Below are 16,796 nucleotides of genomic sequence, written 5' to 3'. Positions count from 1 at the left end.
ATTAAAATCCTCAACATCTGATTATAAAATGTCACTTGTGTCGTTATCAGTTTACAGTGTTAATGTTGACTGAAGACTATTCGGAATGTTGGTATTGGAGAAATCTGCAGCTGAATCCATAGTGCGTTATCGTGAAGCTTGAAGCACGAGCAAAAATGTCAGATTGTAATTTATAAATTAAAATTGTAACAAACGGTTGCGAAACCAGAAGCCGCAGTCCCGCGTAAGCGATATTTTTCACCTTTAATATATTTGCAAATTAGGTAATCTATAATCAAATATCAAATACATTTCCTGAGGCAGATTTAAAACTCATCTGTCACTTCGAGGTTACATTGCTCGTGTTCGTTATTGTGTTTAAAATCGGGGGTGCCTCAGGAATTCAAAGAAGTTACTAAATAGAATAAATAAATAGCTAAATGAAAAATTAATGTTTGTAAGATGGGTATATCAAACACGACGTAAAATATTATCACCTTTTCATTCATTCAGAATGGTGGAGGACAAAAACTACGAATTGGCAAGCAGAGTTGAATGCGATGGGTATCTTGGTACCCTTAAATATGTTGGACCAGTTGGTGAAACAAAGGGCCAGTGGCTAGGGGTTGATTGGGATGATCCAGCTCGAGGAAAGCACAATGGAACTTACGTAGGAGTCCAGTACTTTACAACTTGGTAGGTCCTTTTTATCATACATACTTGTAGATACCATATTCCGTTTGATTGCTGTATAGTTCTACGCTCTACAGGCACCCAAAATCCGGCTCATTTATTCGACCTGGCAAAGCAAAGTTTGGCGTATCTTGTCCACATGCAATTAGATCTCGTTATGGTTTGATAGATGATGATCTAGCAGGCATAGATAAAGATAGCTTGACCAGTTTGCAGAAAGAAATAAATGCCCCATTTCTTGAGATGGTGGGATTTTCCAAAGTGAACAAAAGACAGAGTAAATTTGATCAGCTGCAAAATGTATGGCTCCGCGATCAATCTGTTAACGATGCTGGAAAGCCAGGCGAACTAGAAATGTTATGTCCAATGTTGAATGAGATAGACATTTCTAAAAATTTGATTAATTCGTGGGAAATTATTTCCGACATTTGTATTCAACTCCATCGTCTCATTAAGCTCAATGTCAGGTAAGTTTGAGTATCAAGTTTAAAACAATCAAATTTATTTATACAGTAGGCAGCAGGAACTTGAATTTAATTTCATCATTTCCACAGTGAGAATAAGTTACCAGTAGACGTCGACCTGAGTCCATTTAAAGAGTCGTTCAGCAAAGTAAACCAGCTAACAATGGCAAAAATGAAATATAATTGGGAGGATGTGCAAAAGTGCATTGAAATGTTTCCAGCAATTAGAGAACTTTCCATTTCTTTTAACGCTGTAAACACCCTAGAAAAACCACGAGATTGTTCAAATATGATGAAAATTACCGCGCTGACTCTGGAGGGGAATCTAATTGACAGTTGGAATGAAGTATTGAAATTAGGCTCACTTCCTTGGTAAAAATTTGGTCTAATGCAAGAGGCAAATTACAAAGAATATAAATTGCTTCAGAATATCCTTCAAAACTTTGACTTGCTTCAAGCTTATTTTGTATTTCTCATCAAACAGTGCCACCGCTCATTTGGTCAACAGAACTAGTTCCTCATATTTCCGGTTCCTGCTATTGACATAATCCGTACTTATTTCAGTCTTGAATGCCTGAACCTCAACGACAATAGGATAGGAGCTATTAGATTTCCGACTGATGAGTCGACCGCTAAGACCAGTTTATTTACTGGCCTCAGACAGCTGCACATGTCAGCCAATAATATATCCGAGGTATGAAGAAACGAATGGTGTTGAAAGTCACTCTTTTCTTACACTAAAGAAATCGATGACGATTGTGTACAAATTCATTTCCAGTGGCGTTCCATCAGTGAGTTGGAAAAACTTATGAATCTAGAGGACTTGAAATTTCGAGATAATCCGATTTTGAAAAATGGTAATACGGCAACTATGCGGCAACTAATAATCGGCAGAATTTCAAGGCTCAAGTATTTAAATGCCATTGAAATTTTCAACGAAGAGAGGACTGGCGCAGAATATGATTACCTCAAGTTATTTGGGAAACAATGGCTTGATATAGAAAGTATCCCTGGAAAGAGGGCGGAATTTGTTATTGAACATCCTCGATACCCTTCTTTAATTCAAAGTAAGCCTTTCTTTGAACCGTAATTAATAAAATCCTTGATTCCAAAATCTTTAAAATACAACAAAATTTTGTAGAATACGGAGCTCCAGATGTTCATGTACCTAAATTAAATGCTGGGATGGGGTCCAACGTGATAAGTGTGGAGTTTATGTGCCCAGATGATCCAAATCAACCCCAAAAAGTAAGAAGAAAGTTACTGAAAGATATGGAGGTTCAGAAAGTCGTAGGACTTGTACAACGACTTTTCAAAACTAACGGAAAGATTCCAACTTTATCCTTTGTACAGCACAAGGTGAGTTTCGTAATTCCAATTCAATTAACTCACTGTTATTGATACTGATACTCAAACCTTACATTGATCCACAGTTGAATGGCGTCGAAATAAATTTGGATAAGCCATTACAATATCTGAGCTATTACTCGATACAAGATGGTGACCAGATTCTCGTCAGATGGTGACACAACTGAATTATATATATATATGTATATCTACGTTATACATATGTATGTATATACCATAGATTTACCTGAAGGGTACTTTATATGTATAGTGTGAAAATTCCAGCATCTTATCGCACTAATTAAATTATCAAATTCTCATAACTGCGATCTTAGATGAACTTCTTTTATATGCTTTTCATTAATGGCTTTAACTTGATTGTGATTTAATAAAAATATGTAGGGCAAAATTGACAGCAAATAATGTGAGCAGCGTAAAACGTTGGAACATCTGCTGCATATCAAAATAAATACGGCGATTGAAATTTTATCCGCTATTATATAATTATTTTAAAAGACTCGTCATTAAGAACCTGTGTTATTTTTATTTTACATATTTAATGCAAATTGCGTAGACTCAAATCACATCGGCGCTACTAAAATTGCTTCAAAATAATTGTGCAGTCTTTAAACTTATTTGATGAGCTCTACTTTCTGTACACTAAAACTGTAAATTGTTAGAGAGAACACCTTTTTTAAAATAAAATACATTACAATGAAATTATGGGTCAAATTTTACGTGACATTGACCCAAATACCCCAAACATCAATTCACAAAATCCAATAATTGTTATTGGAGCCCATAATTGTGGAAAAATAAAATGACAACCGTTCTTAATTGAGTCTCTTATTTTCATCAGTCACTCTCCGCTCATCGTACACGTAGTGAAAAAAAAAAGAGGTAAAATCACAAGTTTCAACAAAAACCATGCATCTACCGATGAGTTGTGGAATCATTATTGAAAGGGTAAGAAGTTATGAATAAATTTGTTCTTACTTCTATATGACCTTCAACTGATATCCGGAAGAATTGTAGACCGTAAGACATTCTAGAGCTGTTGTGCCTGTTTCTCAAATTTACCTGCTTCTTCCTTCTCTAGCTGCTCCCTTGTAAGAAGTGACAATCCTAGTTGATCTTCTCTTGTGAACGGTTGAGCCATCTGCCGTAGCCATCTTTTGCTTATCTGAAAGAATTTTAAACATACATCCGTTTCATAAATATCTTCAAAGCAAACATCACTTTTGTTACCTGTATAGCTTCTTCTGTAGATAAATTACAAAGGTTGTCTGAAAGATGTTCCTGAATCCATTTTGGCAGTTTACTTCTTTTGTCTGCCCTTGAGAATCGCTGTGAGGAATTATTTACATTATTCAAATATGAGAAGAGTTTCCGATTAAATTTTTCTCAATAAAAATCCATCGACAGCTACCTTATCTGCAAACACCATTATACCATAGTCGGTTTTTCCTCTAATGGCACGGCCAACACACTGTGCGGCATGTCGCATTGCGTCGAATGTTAGAAAATCGTTTTCCCTTATCTAAATAAGCAGAGCAATGATGGTAAGTACCTGATATCTGCATAATTTTATTTAGTATCAAATAAGGCCAGTAACTAACCTGAAATTGATCTCGAAGGTACTCTAATCTGGCCTTTAAAATTCGCGACTGTGTATAAACATAGGGTATACCGAACATAAGAACGGCTCTTCCCAGGTGATGGTCGAAATCCACACCCTCCGATACCTTGCCTCTTGCTACTGAAAGTAAAACCGCTCCTCGGCCATTTTCGCAAGCTTTGATGTAATTGATTAGTGCTAAACTTGTTTCAGCTGAATCTTGTGTTTCAATGAACAGTAATTTATGCCTCTGTAATTGGTCCACTACGCCTTGATCGTACCTGATAGAATATTCGATCTTAAAATTGAGAATCGTGTGATTTATTTTATCGAAATATAGCAGCAGTTAATTACCAAGCAGCGACAACTGACTCCATGTATGAATAGGACGTGAAGAAACAAACAAGACCATCCGGCACCGCAGCTGAAAATTCCACTAACAATTGCCCGTAATTTCTGATTACAGCTACATCTTCTCGAGTTTCGAATTTCGATGATATCGCCACCTGGTCGTTACCTTTAGCGACAATCTGAAAATTCATGTCGATGATTTATTAATGTACCTATATCAGTGCAAGTTCTAAATAAAATTATCTATAAAATGAAAATCTCACCATTGGTAATAAACATGGCCTTGCCAAAGTCATGGTGAACGATGACATGATTACAGGATGGAAGTCCAGAATTTTTGGATACATATCCAGGGGCGATAACGTCCCTGATGTAATAACGACTGACTGAAATCTATCAAATATTGGTTTCATGGCAATGGAAGAATCGAGGCAGGTAAAATGTAGCACAGGATTTAAAACGGTTGGAGCTTTGTCATCGAATGGCTCCACTATGATGGTGAAGCCTTTCGTATAGGTAGAAACCAGAGTGGCAAGATGTGTGACCAGAATCAGAGGGGAAAAGTCTGCAACGTCGCTTATTTCCATAGTTCGTAACAACGACGATAATCTCTCAGCACAGAATCTGAGAGGTTTTCTCTCAATACAAACTTTTGATTGAATATCACGTAGGAATCCTGCCGGAGACTCTTGCATCACATGCTGCACCCGAAGCCTGGTCTTTAAGTATTCAACGAACCGTTTTAAAAAGCCTACAAAATGCTCAGCGTTTCTTATATTTCCTGGAACAACCTCTGCAAGACAGAAAAACAAACACAACATAAAAAATAATACGATCGTGAGCGATTCTTCGGTGGAATAGAAATTTACCTTGAAGTACTTCATCGGGCAAAATGGGATTTGATAAAATAACATCGGTTTCTCTTGCAACTTGAGCATCTTTAAGTCCCTCAACTAGACGATTATATTCTTCTTTTAATTTGTTCACGTCGTCTTCTCTCATTCTGAGAATAATTGGTCGATGAAAGCAACATTGATTTGGTGTTAAATAGTGAATATTTTTACTCCAATACTTACTCAGCAACGGTTTTCTCTAGAATTTGTATATTCGAAGAACTTTTCTCTACAATCCGTTTGTTTATTTTGACGCTCATAGAGTCTATACATACATTATCTGGAAGCAAAATGAATCGATGGATTTTACGCGATTCAATAAACATTGGTGGTCACAATCTACTATAGAAACAAAGGTGTAATTACCGATATTGTGCGCCTCATCAAATACCACGACAGAGCTCTTATTCAATTCTTTTGAAACTGATTCAGCAATTTTTGGATCAAGTAAGTAGTGGTAACTGTAAACGACAATGTGAGCGTGCAATATCTGCAAAATAAAAACGCGTCATCACTTAATGATAATTTTCAACTTTTTCTGTTCACTGTAGTAGCTAATTCCATTACCGTGAACCTTGCTAGGAAATATGGACACCAATTTCTATCCCTGCCATACTCTTTAAGATCGTCAAGTGAATAGATCCCAGCTGGTACAACTTGCTCACGTCCTTCCATATCAAATCCTTCATAAAAGTTACAAACTGGCGTAGAATCATCGTAGTTGTGTCGTTCCCTGATGTAGGAAGCTGTCAGCGAATGACATCTGCCATCCACTATTTTACCTTCCCGTTCTTTGCTTACCTATGGAAGAAAGCATTGGATTAACATACACCATCAAACTCATAGAAGACCAAATACGGATGCACTGACTCTAAATTTCATTGGGAATATACCTCAGGATGAATACAGAGATTTTTCCTGGAACTTAGAACTAAGCCAACGATTTTTGGCTTGACATTATCTTCTTTTTCATAATATTCCATCAAATTTTTCAACTCTTCTATAACTTTTTCAATTTCCGGAACAGTACGAGAACAATAAATCAGCTTAGTGACCTCCAATGGATGTTCTAACATGTAAGCGACGATCAACGATAACAAAGTAACCGTTTTACCAGTACCTGAAGGCATCTCCAAGAGGCAATGACCCTGCATAATATTTAATCACACTTGTAAATATTAGAAAATTTTTCAAACTGAGTTGACATGAATGTATCAAACCAATACCCTAGCATCGAGGCCTCGCTTGAGCTCCAGCATGTACGCATATTGCTCAGGGTAGATATAATCGTAGGGAAAGTAAACAATTAACCCATCAACGCTGATCCTGTAATTTGAAAAAGCCGGGTCTGAAATTCCTGTTCACTTCGCAATTTTAGAGTGTTATGTGGAGGTATTTGATCTAGATATTTACTTCATTTTCTGTTTTTCTATTACATCAATATACGGTAGAACTGCCGTATTGTACTTCTATGATGTATCTGTAACTCGCATCAAAATTATGGCAATAAACAATAAAGGTTAGGAAATCAACAATCTCGATGGAAACTGCGTGGGCAAAGGTTGGGAACCATGGAGTTTTCCAACTATTCTTACTTCCATGTTGGGAACAGGGTGAAGATCAGTGAAGATTGTCACGAATGGTGGCGCAGTGCAGAGATTAGTGCCGCACATCGTGAATTCATTGATTCTGTAGGATAGGTAACAAATGGCAAAGTCAAATCAGAGTGGCCGTTCACCACGTATTGCGATTCGTAATTTAAAAATGGCCACGAGGATGACAGTACGGCTGCACCCGAATCGGTTTCATTTCACGATTCTATTTCTCTTCCTTCTATCCGCACTACGTGTTGATGGTAAATGTATAAAACACTACTAATAAACTGAGTCTTATAATCATCAAATAACCATAGTCCACGTCATACATTTATATTTCAAAAGTGTATACGACTGATCGTTTCACCGTTTTGGAGACATCCTAACAATGCCTTCTTCTTTAACTCAATCGAGAATTTGATAAATCTGTTGCCAGTAGTCTTTAGTAATTAGCAAAGAAAGGATATTTTTTTCCATGTATCAAAACCTTTTTATTTGTTTTTGTCGATAAACTAAGCCAAAGGCACGAAATACGTAACCTGCGGTTCAGTTTTGAAACTACTTAACGTTGGGTCAAATGTACGCCTGCATTCGCACAGTATAAAGTATGGAACTGGGAGCGGACAGCAATCTGTAACAGCAACGGAAATCCAGGAAGATGGTAACTCACATTGGCTCATCAAGGCAGAAACTGAAAAGCAATGCACACGAGGGTAATTGAACTCTCTTTTCTCCGTTCTCCTGTTGTTCAGATCTGTCTCTCAGTTTCATTATGTCAATTCACACCATCTTCTATCGATCTGCAGAAAACCAATAAAATGCGGAGATATTGTAAGATTGGAGCATTTGGCAACTAAGAAGAACTTGCATTCGCATCACTTTAGTTCACCACTCAGTGCCAATCAAGAGATATCAGCGTATGGAGATGAAAAAGGAGATGGTGACACAGGAGATGACTGGCAAGTTGTTTGCCAAGACGAATTCTGGGAGAGAGATGGGACAATAATGCTCAGGCACATCGATACTAATGTGTGAGTATTATTTTCAACAGCCTAAAGTAACATGAGTAATCCTACCAGCTGCATTGGAGAGGTTGTAATCATCATGACAGTAAAAGAAAAATGTGTATTCCAGCTTTTTGTCGAGCAGCGACCGAACTTACGGTAATCCTATCACAGGGCAAGTTGAAGTTGTTGGCACGTACACAGCGATAGGCGATAATTCTAATTGGAAATCTATGGAAGGTCTCTTCATACATCCTAATGATTTCAAGGCACATCATTCGTATCACCACACTGAACTGTAAATGAAATTGGATCTTGCGTGATTTGAACTAGAAGTAATGTACCGAGGTTCCACTTTGCTGCAATTACCTTGATGTGCATCTGTGACCGTAATACCTGTGTTCTTTATCCTGTCCATTTCTATCGGTAATTTCCATACCAGCTGCAAGTGGGGCTTAAAACTGGCAGTATACAAGTGTATTTATTACATAAACATTATTTATTTTACAGCACAGGAATAAACCAAAAGCAACTTAACTTCAAGCATTCTTATTTCATGATTATCTTTTGAGTCTGTACGTAATACATTGTCCTGTACATAAAATAGTTATAGTGATTACGAGTTTCCAATTGAAATTTCCTTTGGCAAGTGCGATTGTTTCGCAGGATTACTTGCAGAGAAAATAAAATTATAGTCTCTTACTGCCCGAAGCCATAGACTGTACATGTATGGTACACTGAGAGAAGTATTTTGATAATTGTAACTCAAATAAATGTCAGGGAGGATGAACCTGGCCCAAATAATAGGAAATATAGTGAAATATGTATGTACAACATCTGAATGATCAGTCAAGAAAGTATTGAAATGTTGATATAAATAAGGAAGTAAAAACATCATCCCTTAAATGAGGTGAACGATATATGGGTGCAGGATGAAATAAAATTATCAAAGTTTGAAGAACTAGCATTTAATTATTGCCGACAAACTTCATGATCTGATCGGATGAGATAAAATTGGCAATATATGGCAATGTGTTTTGTCCAAGCAATTTGGCGAGGTATGGTGGAGGGTGCCGACCTTGTAGCAAGGCGGTGTCCTACATATTTGATATTAATTCGTGACGTTCTCTTTACCCCATGGTACGTGACAGCTTTTTCCTTTTTGAGGTTACGGCATATATCAATGGATTACAGCCCCAGTGTCTATGTGAACCCACGTCCAATGAATGTCCCACCCACCTTGATCACGGCACAACTTCCACTTCGCCATGTTGGTTTCTTGAATAGAGAGATTTAGTGATGAAAACCGCGTCGTAACCACTCAGGGTTCATTTTACATGAAAAATAAAAATAAATAAGCCAAATACGAACAAGTCGATGACGAACATACGTTACAAATAGTTGATGTCCAAAATGAGTTCACCTATAGCGGAGGAAAATTCGTACAGTGAGATCGAAGTCAGCTTGTCAGGTACGAGAGGTGGAGAAAATACAACAAATGGAAAAATAAACTCCTTTACACTCCGTGCGAACCAAACATCAAACACTTTTCGTGATTACTCAAATTAAATCCCGCATCGTTGCTGCTGAGAGTATTTACGAACTCTCGAGAATGAGTTGAGACAACATGAAATATGCGTTACCAAACGTGTTAAATTTATAATCGCAATCAGCAATGTCCAATTTTGGAATGAAGTCTTTTAGCTATTCCTCTCATGATCTAATTTCTTCAAAAGACATTCATACCATCGACTCCATATTGTCAGACAATGACCGTCAAATAATGAAGTACTCATTTACAGCCTGCAGCGTTTGTGGACAACAACATGATACAATTACTTGTCCTTTTCTATTGGACCTTCATCATGTAAGCAGAAGCTCTGGTTGTTTTTATTTGACTTCTACATAATTTGCGACAGCAAACACTAAAGAAAAATCACCTCTTCTTAGATCAAAGACACTCCGGTATTATCGAGAGCTAGACAAACAATACCCCAAAATCTAGAGATCACAAGAATGGCTGATGGTTCGACAACTGTTATTGCAAGGATCGAATTACCCAGAGGAACAACATTTGGCCCTCTCTATGCCAAGCGGATATGGACAATGAATCCATTGACTCACTTTCCCATCAGGGTCTTTGGAAACTCTGCCTGCGAAACTTACCACCTGGATTATTCAAATGAGAATAATTCAAACTGGATGTGTTTTGTTGAGCCAGCATCAAATGCTAAAGAGCAGAACTTGATATGCTATCAGGTGTGTGCGTGCGTAAATTATAAGTAAACACAGCTTATAGTTTGCATTTATGATTAGGTGAAACAGGACATTTTTTATACCGCGATGCGTATTATTCCTATCGGCGAAGAATTGAGAGTTTGGTACGCTCCAAACTATGCTTTGAAGATGAAAATGCCAATCTTCAACAGTGAATTTGCAAACTTGAGTGCAACCATTCCGGAGCCAGAAATGCAACAAATATTAAAAACAGAATCCAACAAAGAACAACCAGGACTGCTGCGTGAGTAGAGACCCGATATGAATGGAATTGCAACATCTTTTGATCATTTTATCGAAATGTCCATTTATAGATAAGGACATAGCTCAAGAATTGGCAGAGAAATTACCGGCTCAGCGGTTGGGAGCAAGGGATGACAAGGTGACGTGGAATTGTCGGATTTGTTCTACCGTTATATGCTCTGTTGTTTTATATGCCAAGCACTTGATGGAACACTATAAGCCATTGATCGGCGTACATTGCACCATTTGTAACAAAAAATGCAACAATATGACAGTAAATTTCTTTTCATTGTAAAGACCTGATCGTATCTTAGAAAGTCTAAGATGTAAGTATCTTATCACTTACAGGCTCTCGAAAGGCACAAAAATTCTAAGCATCCCGAAGACTCCTCGAATGACAGTGTTGTTGGAATACCAACATCTGAGAGTCAACAGCAACAAAATGCACAAGTACGAACCATGATTTTTCTTGCTGGAAGATTCTAAACATCAATGGAAATGTTTTTCCTATTTCCAGACGATTTTTTTCAACATTAGCGACGCTGGCGGACAGACATCGGATGCAATGAAAGATATATTAGAGAAATTCAAGGCTGGAAAGGCAATCACAGAGAGTAGCTTGCTATCGACATCCTCCATCGAAAAGGAAAATCACCCAGATCTTCCTCTGTTGGACACAAATTCAATCAATGTCAATGATCTACTACAAAATAATGGTTCCCTCATAGAAACCTCATCCCTGAAATCTATTCTAGAGAATCAGTGTCTCAACATGAACTTGGGCTTGAGCGATTCTATGCTCTCTGAAAATATTTCTACGCCAGATTCTGTCAAATTCAATGTGGAGGAATTGGCATCAGAACTTTTGGACATCGTTCCTGATGTAGACAATATAAACAAGAGAATCGATAATCTGGAGTGCGATATTTGTGATAAGAAATTTGATAAAATTGACTACCTATACCGTCATCTACGAAAACATACCGGAGAATTCATCTGCCCCTCTTGTCTTGCGGTGAGTATACTTAGGATTTCGAAAAAACAATTGTATAAAAATTTTGGAAACATAACAGAGTCCCCTGAAGACCTCCTGTGTCTTATCGGGATTTTGCGTCTGATTGTAATGACGCTAATGTCATTTTACATAGGTCTTTGCAAGGAAGGAAAACCTCCTGTCACACACATGCTTCTCTCAAAAATTGGATTACCATTACGAATGCCCCTATTGTCAAAAACCGTTCATGTTGAAAAAATATTTAAGAAGACACATGGTGAAGCACACAGGTGAACTTCTGTTCTCTTAATGTAAAGAGGGTCCTTGCTGTTTCTGGTTTCAATTAAGTAAAAAGCAGCAATTGATATCAATTATTCTTTTAATACCGTAGAATGGAACAATTGCAAGTGGTGCCATGCGCCATTTTCCTCTCCAACAGAGCTGGACGCCCACAAATGTTCAACACCAAAACACGAGTGCCTGCAATGTAACAAACGCTTCGTTCATAGAGCTCACTTGAACCGCCATCTAAAGTTACACGAAGATCCAAAGCCAGCGGTCAAACGGATGCGAAAAAAACAACTGGATAAACCTGTAATCTGTGAAAAATGTGGCGATGTTTTTAAAACTCCGTACAGCTTGAAGCAGCATCTCAGTTTACATGGTAAATCAAGCCAATTTTACTAGCAACAATTTGGTAACAATTCTTCATCTTTGTGCCTGTAAATACTTCTTGACTTAGGAGAAAGAACTTTTGAATGCGATATTTGCCAGAGGAGATTTCATCGTATCGGAGTACTAAAAGAGCATAAGGCGATACATCAAGCGGCCCAGATACCCTGCAACTTATGTGGAAAGAAGTTGAAGAGTAAAAAAGCGTTAGATATCCACATGCTGTTGCACGGGAATAAAAAGCACCAGTGTGACAAGTGCGATAAAGTGAGTTGATTTGTGTGTTTGGGTACAGGACAACCCTGAAGCTAATTTACAACAACTCTGTACAAGAGTTAGTGTGTAATTTTTGTCGTGTGTTCTAGAGTTTTTTTCAAAAGTGCAACTATCGCAAGCACTACAATCAAGTGCATGGGGAAAAGTCGATGTACAAATGTACCCACTGCCCCGCACAGTTTACAAACAGAGTTAACTTCAACAGACACATCGAAAGCCACATCAAACCTGCTCAATTCACGTGTGCATCCTGCCCTAAGTCATTTCACAAAGTAAGGTAACTGGGTGTTACGGTATTATTGAGATTGAACGTTTTTTAAACATTGTTATCACGGTTCGCAGGAATACCAACTTAAACGCCATACTCAGGCGAGTCACAGTGGAATTGTGTTTCGTTGTCCGTATTGTCAAATGGCTGCCAGGCATAGGCATAGTATGCGAAGACATTTCGAGAGGCAACACGGTGACTTGAGAGAAGCGTGGGACAGGCCAGGATTCGTTAATCAATTATCAGAGAAATCTCCACCTTCACCGATAGACCTAGCGATAACGGAGTCTGATAAACTTGTTCAAGTTAGCCACCAAGATAGGAGTAATGAGAATTTCGAAAATACGGATCATGTACAAGGTATACATGATGCATGTTTTACGTTGACGTACTATGTACAAGTTGTAAGCCCAGAGAATCAGGGAATAACAGAAGGCGGAGGACATGCCACAATACTGTCTTGCATTCTGTGCCTGAACTCGATATTTTTTTGTCCCAGATAAAGCTACGCTTCTATCTGCAACAGGAATGGAAGGAAATGAATATTTGCAAGCGCCTCAAGTCGCTGCCACAAATCACCTCGATGAAAGTCAAGCCAATTGTAATTCGTTAAATGGTAAACGGGTGCTCAAGATCGATGGGAACATGGTTTGGGAGTTGAAGATTCTTTGATTCCACGAATGTGATTGACCGTAATTTTTTTCTAGGACATGAAATTCTTCTGCAAGTAGCGGGAATCGAGCAGACTGGGACCATGGAAAATTCAGATTTGTCGCTGACGGAAGTACCGCAACTCAGTATAAGCGAATCTGACGCTCGCTTAGCTGAGTCTGTTCTAGGGAACGCTTATATATTCGGAGAAGACGGAGGGGACATAATGTTCTATGTACTCGATAACACACCGATCATTTCCGAGTACTAGAACGAGCGTTTCCACGTAAGTGAATTCCGCGTTTGTTCCATGCCCGACAGAGCAGACCTTTGGTACCAAAAGGATGCCTTACTCTGTGATATTAGACATATGTAATATTGTTAGATAGTTGGCGTGTGGTAGCACAGTTTAGTCTATACCAGCTCCATGATGTCTACTTCTAGCTTGGTGAATTATCGAAATCAGATAAATTTGAATTATTATAAATTATGACCACATTGAGCGTACGTACGTACATACATAGATCCATACGTGCATAAATACGTACCTAGCCGTTGAATCTAATCATAAAGATACGCATGCACCTGCGAGTATGCCTATATGCACTAAGTTTTCTTAGATCCCGACACAGCCAGTATAAAGGATTAAGACTGATGTTACTGTGATACATGTTCAAGTTACATTCAGATAATTGGATAATTTGACAGCGGCAAGGAATAATTGAAAATATCGCTATAAAATCAAAGTGAATATAATTATTCAAGATTTTATATGTATGGCACTTTTAATCTGAATCGAGTTTCAGAATCTAAATCTACATTGATTCATATGGGGTTATTTCAATATAGCAATAAGATTTCCAACGGAATGGAAACGTTGAAATTTTAATCACTGTGAAATCGAATCACGTTACAAGAATCGAGGTACAGGTATAAGTGTGACAGTAATTACTACAGCTGAACATACTCCAGCATAGAATAAAACAATTCGTGGACTTTTTGATTAATTTCAGCTGAAATTGCGCACACGAGTTTGTATGACTGTCAGGGATAGCTAAGTTGTACATAGATATAGATAACATGTACGATGTAAATACAATCTGATTAGCCAGAATCACACGACTGTTTAATCGATCATTTCATCACAAATCCTGATGAATTATGCTTTAAGAATCTCGTGCTGATAATTTTTGATCGATTTTTAATACGCCAAGCTGCGCCACTGGTACAAAGAATCGACACTCGAAATGGTGGATGTGAGTTTGGTCTCATGAATACTCATCCAATTTGACGAAAACTGCAAGTATAATTACTTTCAAACAACAATTCACAGTCTGAAGGTATTCGGTTCAGGCGATGTGCTAATTTGATCCACATCTTTGTTGCTTATACTACAAAGTTGTGTACATTCAAACCATTGGAAATCTCTGGTCTGCATCGCTTTAGGTGAGAGGCGCATGATTTGGACACTGGGAATAGACGCCAGGTCATGCCTCGACTCTAGACCTATTCTAGATCGTCTCTTATTTCCTAAAACTTAGTTTCTAGTTAGCCAGAAAAAGGTTTTTAGAAAAAAACATGCAACTGCTGCTGCGTACAGTATTTTATCACGCTGTTGGCGCTGCTGTGCCTCTACTTCAACAGCCAAAATCCGCCGTGTCAACCTTGCAACTTGCCGACGCAGATGTTGGATCTCTTCCGATGGTGGTAAAGATACATCCAAGGCGTTGAATGATGGAGTTTCTTCCCTGAAATTATAATAAGAATTATCGATCGTCGAAGAAATGTTGTAATTATGCATTGAATTGTTTGCGGAAAAATTATGAACCTAGCATGTCTAACAATCTGAGATTGGGATTGGGCGTCATATCGAACATGTGATCTAGGTACTGTGGATCGTGGATCAACTCTTTGGTCTGCAAATTCAGTTAGATCCTCCTCGTCGACTGCTGGAAAAAAGTGGTCATCCAGCGTCAGAACACGCGGTGGTGTCTGAAAATAATTATTATTTGCATAGGGTTCTCCGTCACCTCAACGAAATTATATCAATTGAAGAACGAATGCCAACCTGTACTCTGACCATTCCCGGTTCCGGTGGCATGATGGAATTTTCAAGAATGATTTCTCTGGGTGGTGCTTTAGTTGCTACGTGTTGACCTTGCCCTGCATAAAACAATAGAATTCAGGGATTTGAAATAAATTATTGACCACTGATTACAATCAATAGTTGAACGAACAGCTTTATTTTCCCAATCGAAATAAAGACATGGTTGTTTTCTCTTTTTCTACTTCACTGACAATAAAATCAGACACCTGATGCAGAGAAATGACTATGCAAAATTCGAAAGAGTGGGACAAGCCTAAAATCAGCTTTGGAAGGACTATTTATACAATTCCCAAAGTGCAGCAATCAGTGTTCTATAAATAAGCCTCCATGCAATGAGCGGTACAAGTTTTGGTCAATTTTTTAAATCTCTTTGGCAAGACATTTCTAATTGTTTATAATCATCTTTATCCAGCAAACAGTAGCATATAAAGCGGTAACTCACCTGCGACAAGGATTCTATCTGGTACATTCATTTCAAATTTTTCATCGGCAAGTTTCTGGTGCCAAGATGACCCATTTGTGCCACTAACAGTCTCATCTGTAAAATCTTCACTGACTCTTATACTTTTGGGAACCCTCATTCGATTGTTTATGTCTAAGGTAAAATTAGAGTCATAGAAGCTATCTGCTTCGCCATTGAATCGAGTAGGACTGTGAGCTTTTGACATTTCGCCTGTGGATGGAAGAAACAAATTAGTGACAATAATATTGGGAGGTTTTCCTCTGAACTTGCTCATTTTTCAGGCGAATCGTAAGCTCAAAAATCATTCCGATGAACTATGTTCTATGGTAAATTGGATGAAATCGTTATGACAAAGGATGGAAATTGCACTAGTAATAGGAAAAAGTTGGGCAAAGACCTAAAGTACGTATACCACTTTCTGGAATAACAGAAAACGGTAGTAACGGTTTTAAATTTCTGAACCTTGGTATATGATCTCAAACAATAACGGTTGGCTTAACCTAGAGAAAGTTTGCCAGCAGCAAAGGGGGATCAACAATTTTGCGATCTGTCCAGCAACGGATTGATTATCATGCATAATGGAGTACAGGATATATCATGACGAAGAACATACCTCAACGGTCGCCGGAACAGTTGACTTTTTGGTTGGGTCTCGACTAGCTGATGAGAAAAACTATTCCAGCCTACACGGGCTATACCCTGGTCGAAGGCTCGATGTTCGAGTTTCAATATAATCCCAAAAGAATCGCTAGACTTGATCTGTGATTGGTTAAAATCCTGAAAATACTCCGCGCTTGCTCTTGTCGTTCTGGAAACGGTGCCAGACGCTTTCTGCTGTATACTTATATTCGCGCCAAAACTGGGTCTGGTACCGTAGTGATTCTTTTCGCTACTTTCATTC

The 16,796-nt window shown here is 38.2% G+C and overlaps 5 protein-coding genes and 1 long non-coding RNA gene across 11 annotated transcripts; 3 read left to right on the top strand and 3 right to left on the bottom strand.

Annotated features, from left to right (window-relative positions):
• Positions 1-92: 92 nt before the first annotated feature.
• Positions 93-3,203, top strand: LOC105683310 (tubulin-specific chaperone E). 4 transcript variants are annotated; one of them, XM_048658133.1, is made up of 8 exons: positions 93-223; positions 493-675; positions 735-1,139; positions 1,227-1,508; positions 1,701-1,830; positions 1,915-2,203; positions 2,278-2,495; positions 2,570-3,203. In XM_048658133.1, exons 2-8 carry the CDS (start codon positions 494-496, stop codon positions 2,660-2,662), a joined length of 1,599 nt encoding a protein of 532 aa, XP_048514090.1. In that variant the 5' UTR covers positions 93-223; position 493; the 3' UTR covers positions 2,663-3,203. The 4 variants fall into 4 exon arrangements, with proteins under 4 accessions (XP_048514090.1, XP_048514091.1, XP_048514089.1 ...); XM_048658134.1 differs by having other exon boundaries at positions 115-263; XM_048658132.1 differs by lacking the exon at positions 93-223 and having other exon boundaries at positions 300-675.
• On the bottom strand, positions 2,742-7,082 carry LOC105683309 (general transcription and DNA repair factor IIH helicase subunit XPD). 2 transcript variants are annotated; one of them, XM_048658123.1, is made up of 14 exons: positions 6,941-7,082; positions 6,759-6,825; positions 6,572-6,671; positions 6,239-6,493; positions 5,913-6,146; positions 5,712-5,835; positions 5,529-5,625; positions 5,322-5,455; positions 4,716-5,245; positions 4,456-4,631; positions 4,103-4,382; positions 3,913-4,023; positions 3,732-3,830; positions 2,742-3,666 (listed from the first exon to the last, which is right to left on the bottom strand). In XM_048658123.1, the coding sequence occupies exons 2-14, from the start codon at positions 6,761-6,763 to the stop codon at positions 3,532-3,534; spliced, it is 2,280 nt and encodes a 759-aa protein (XP_048514080.1). In that variant the 5' UTR covers positions 6,764-6,825; positions 6,941-7,082; the 3' UTR covers positions 2,742-3,531. The 2 variants fall into 2 exon arrangements, with proteins under 2 accessions (XP_048514080.1, XP_012251254.2); XM_012395831.3 differs by lacking the exon at positions 6,941-7,082 and having other exon boundaries at positions 6,759-6,900.
• On the top strand, positions 6,953-8,481 carry LOC105683272 (stromal cell-derived factor 2). Its single transcript, XM_048658154.1, has 4 exons — positions 6,953-7,200; positions 7,458-7,653; positions 7,747-7,971; positions 8,075-8,481. Exons 1-4 carry the CDS (start codon positions 7,053-7,055, stop codon positions 8,244-8,246), a joined length of 741 nt encoding a protein of 246 aa, XP_048514111.1. The 5' UTR covers positions 6,953-7,052; the 3' UTR covers positions 8,247-8,481.
• On the bottom strand, positions 8,425-9,749 carry LOC125501708. Its single transcript, XR_007279323.1, has 2 exons — positions 9,335-9,749; positions 8,425-9,222 (listed from the first exon to the last, which is right to left on the bottom strand). It is a non-coding gene; the product is annotated as an uncharacterized LOC125501708 (long non-coding RNA).
• Positions 9,217-14,439, top strand: LOC105683270 (PR domain zinc finger protein 15-like). 2 transcript variants are annotated; one of them, XM_012395758.3, is made up of 14 exons: positions 9,217-9,415; positions 9,747-9,811; positions 9,895-10,203; positions 10,261-10,465; positions 10,536-10,603; positions 10,813-10,914; positions 10,982-11,479; positions 11,613-11,748; positions 11,850-12,122; positions 12,201-12,397; positions 12,496-12,678; positions 12,749-13,034; positions 13,174-13,290; positions 13,382-14,439. In XM_012395758.3, the coding sequence occupies exons 1-14, from the start codon at positions 9,349-9,351 to the stop codon at positions 13,594-13,596; spliced, it is 2,721 nt and encodes a 906-aa protein (XP_012251181.2). In that variant the 5' UTR covers positions 9,217-9,348; the 3' UTR covers positions 13,597-14,439. The 2 variants fall into 2 exon arrangements, with proteins under 2 accessions (XP_012251181.2, XP_012251180.2); XM_012395757.3 differs by having other exon boundaries at positions 10,536-10,738.
• LOC105683274 (transport and Golgi organization protein 11) lies at positions 14,192-16,693 on the bottom strand. The gene is made up of 5 exons (XM_012395762.3): positions 16,509-16,693; positions 15,875-16,105; positions 15,394-15,488; positions 15,154-15,317; positions 14,192-15,073 (listed from the first exon to the last, which is right to left on the bottom strand). Exons 2-5 carry the CDS (start codon positions 16,098-16,100, stop codon positions 14,863-14,865), a joined length of 696 nt encoding a protein of 231 aa, XP_012251185.2. The 5' UTR covers positions 16,101-16,105; positions 16,509-16,693; the 3' UTR covers positions 14,192-14,862.
• Between the last annotated feature and the right edge of the window lie 103 nt (positions 16,694-16,796).

The sequence above is a fragment of the Athalia rosae genome, chromosome 7 (genome assembly GCF_917208135.1).
Source record: "Athalia rosae chromosome 7, iyAthRosa1.1, whole genome shotgun sequence".
In the NCBI taxonomy this organism is placed as follows: domain Eukaryota; kingdom Metazoa; phylum Arthropoda; class Insecta; order Hymenoptera; family Athaliidae; genus Athalia; species Athalia rosae.
This window is presented reverse-complemented; position numbering and strand designations above follow the sequence as displayed.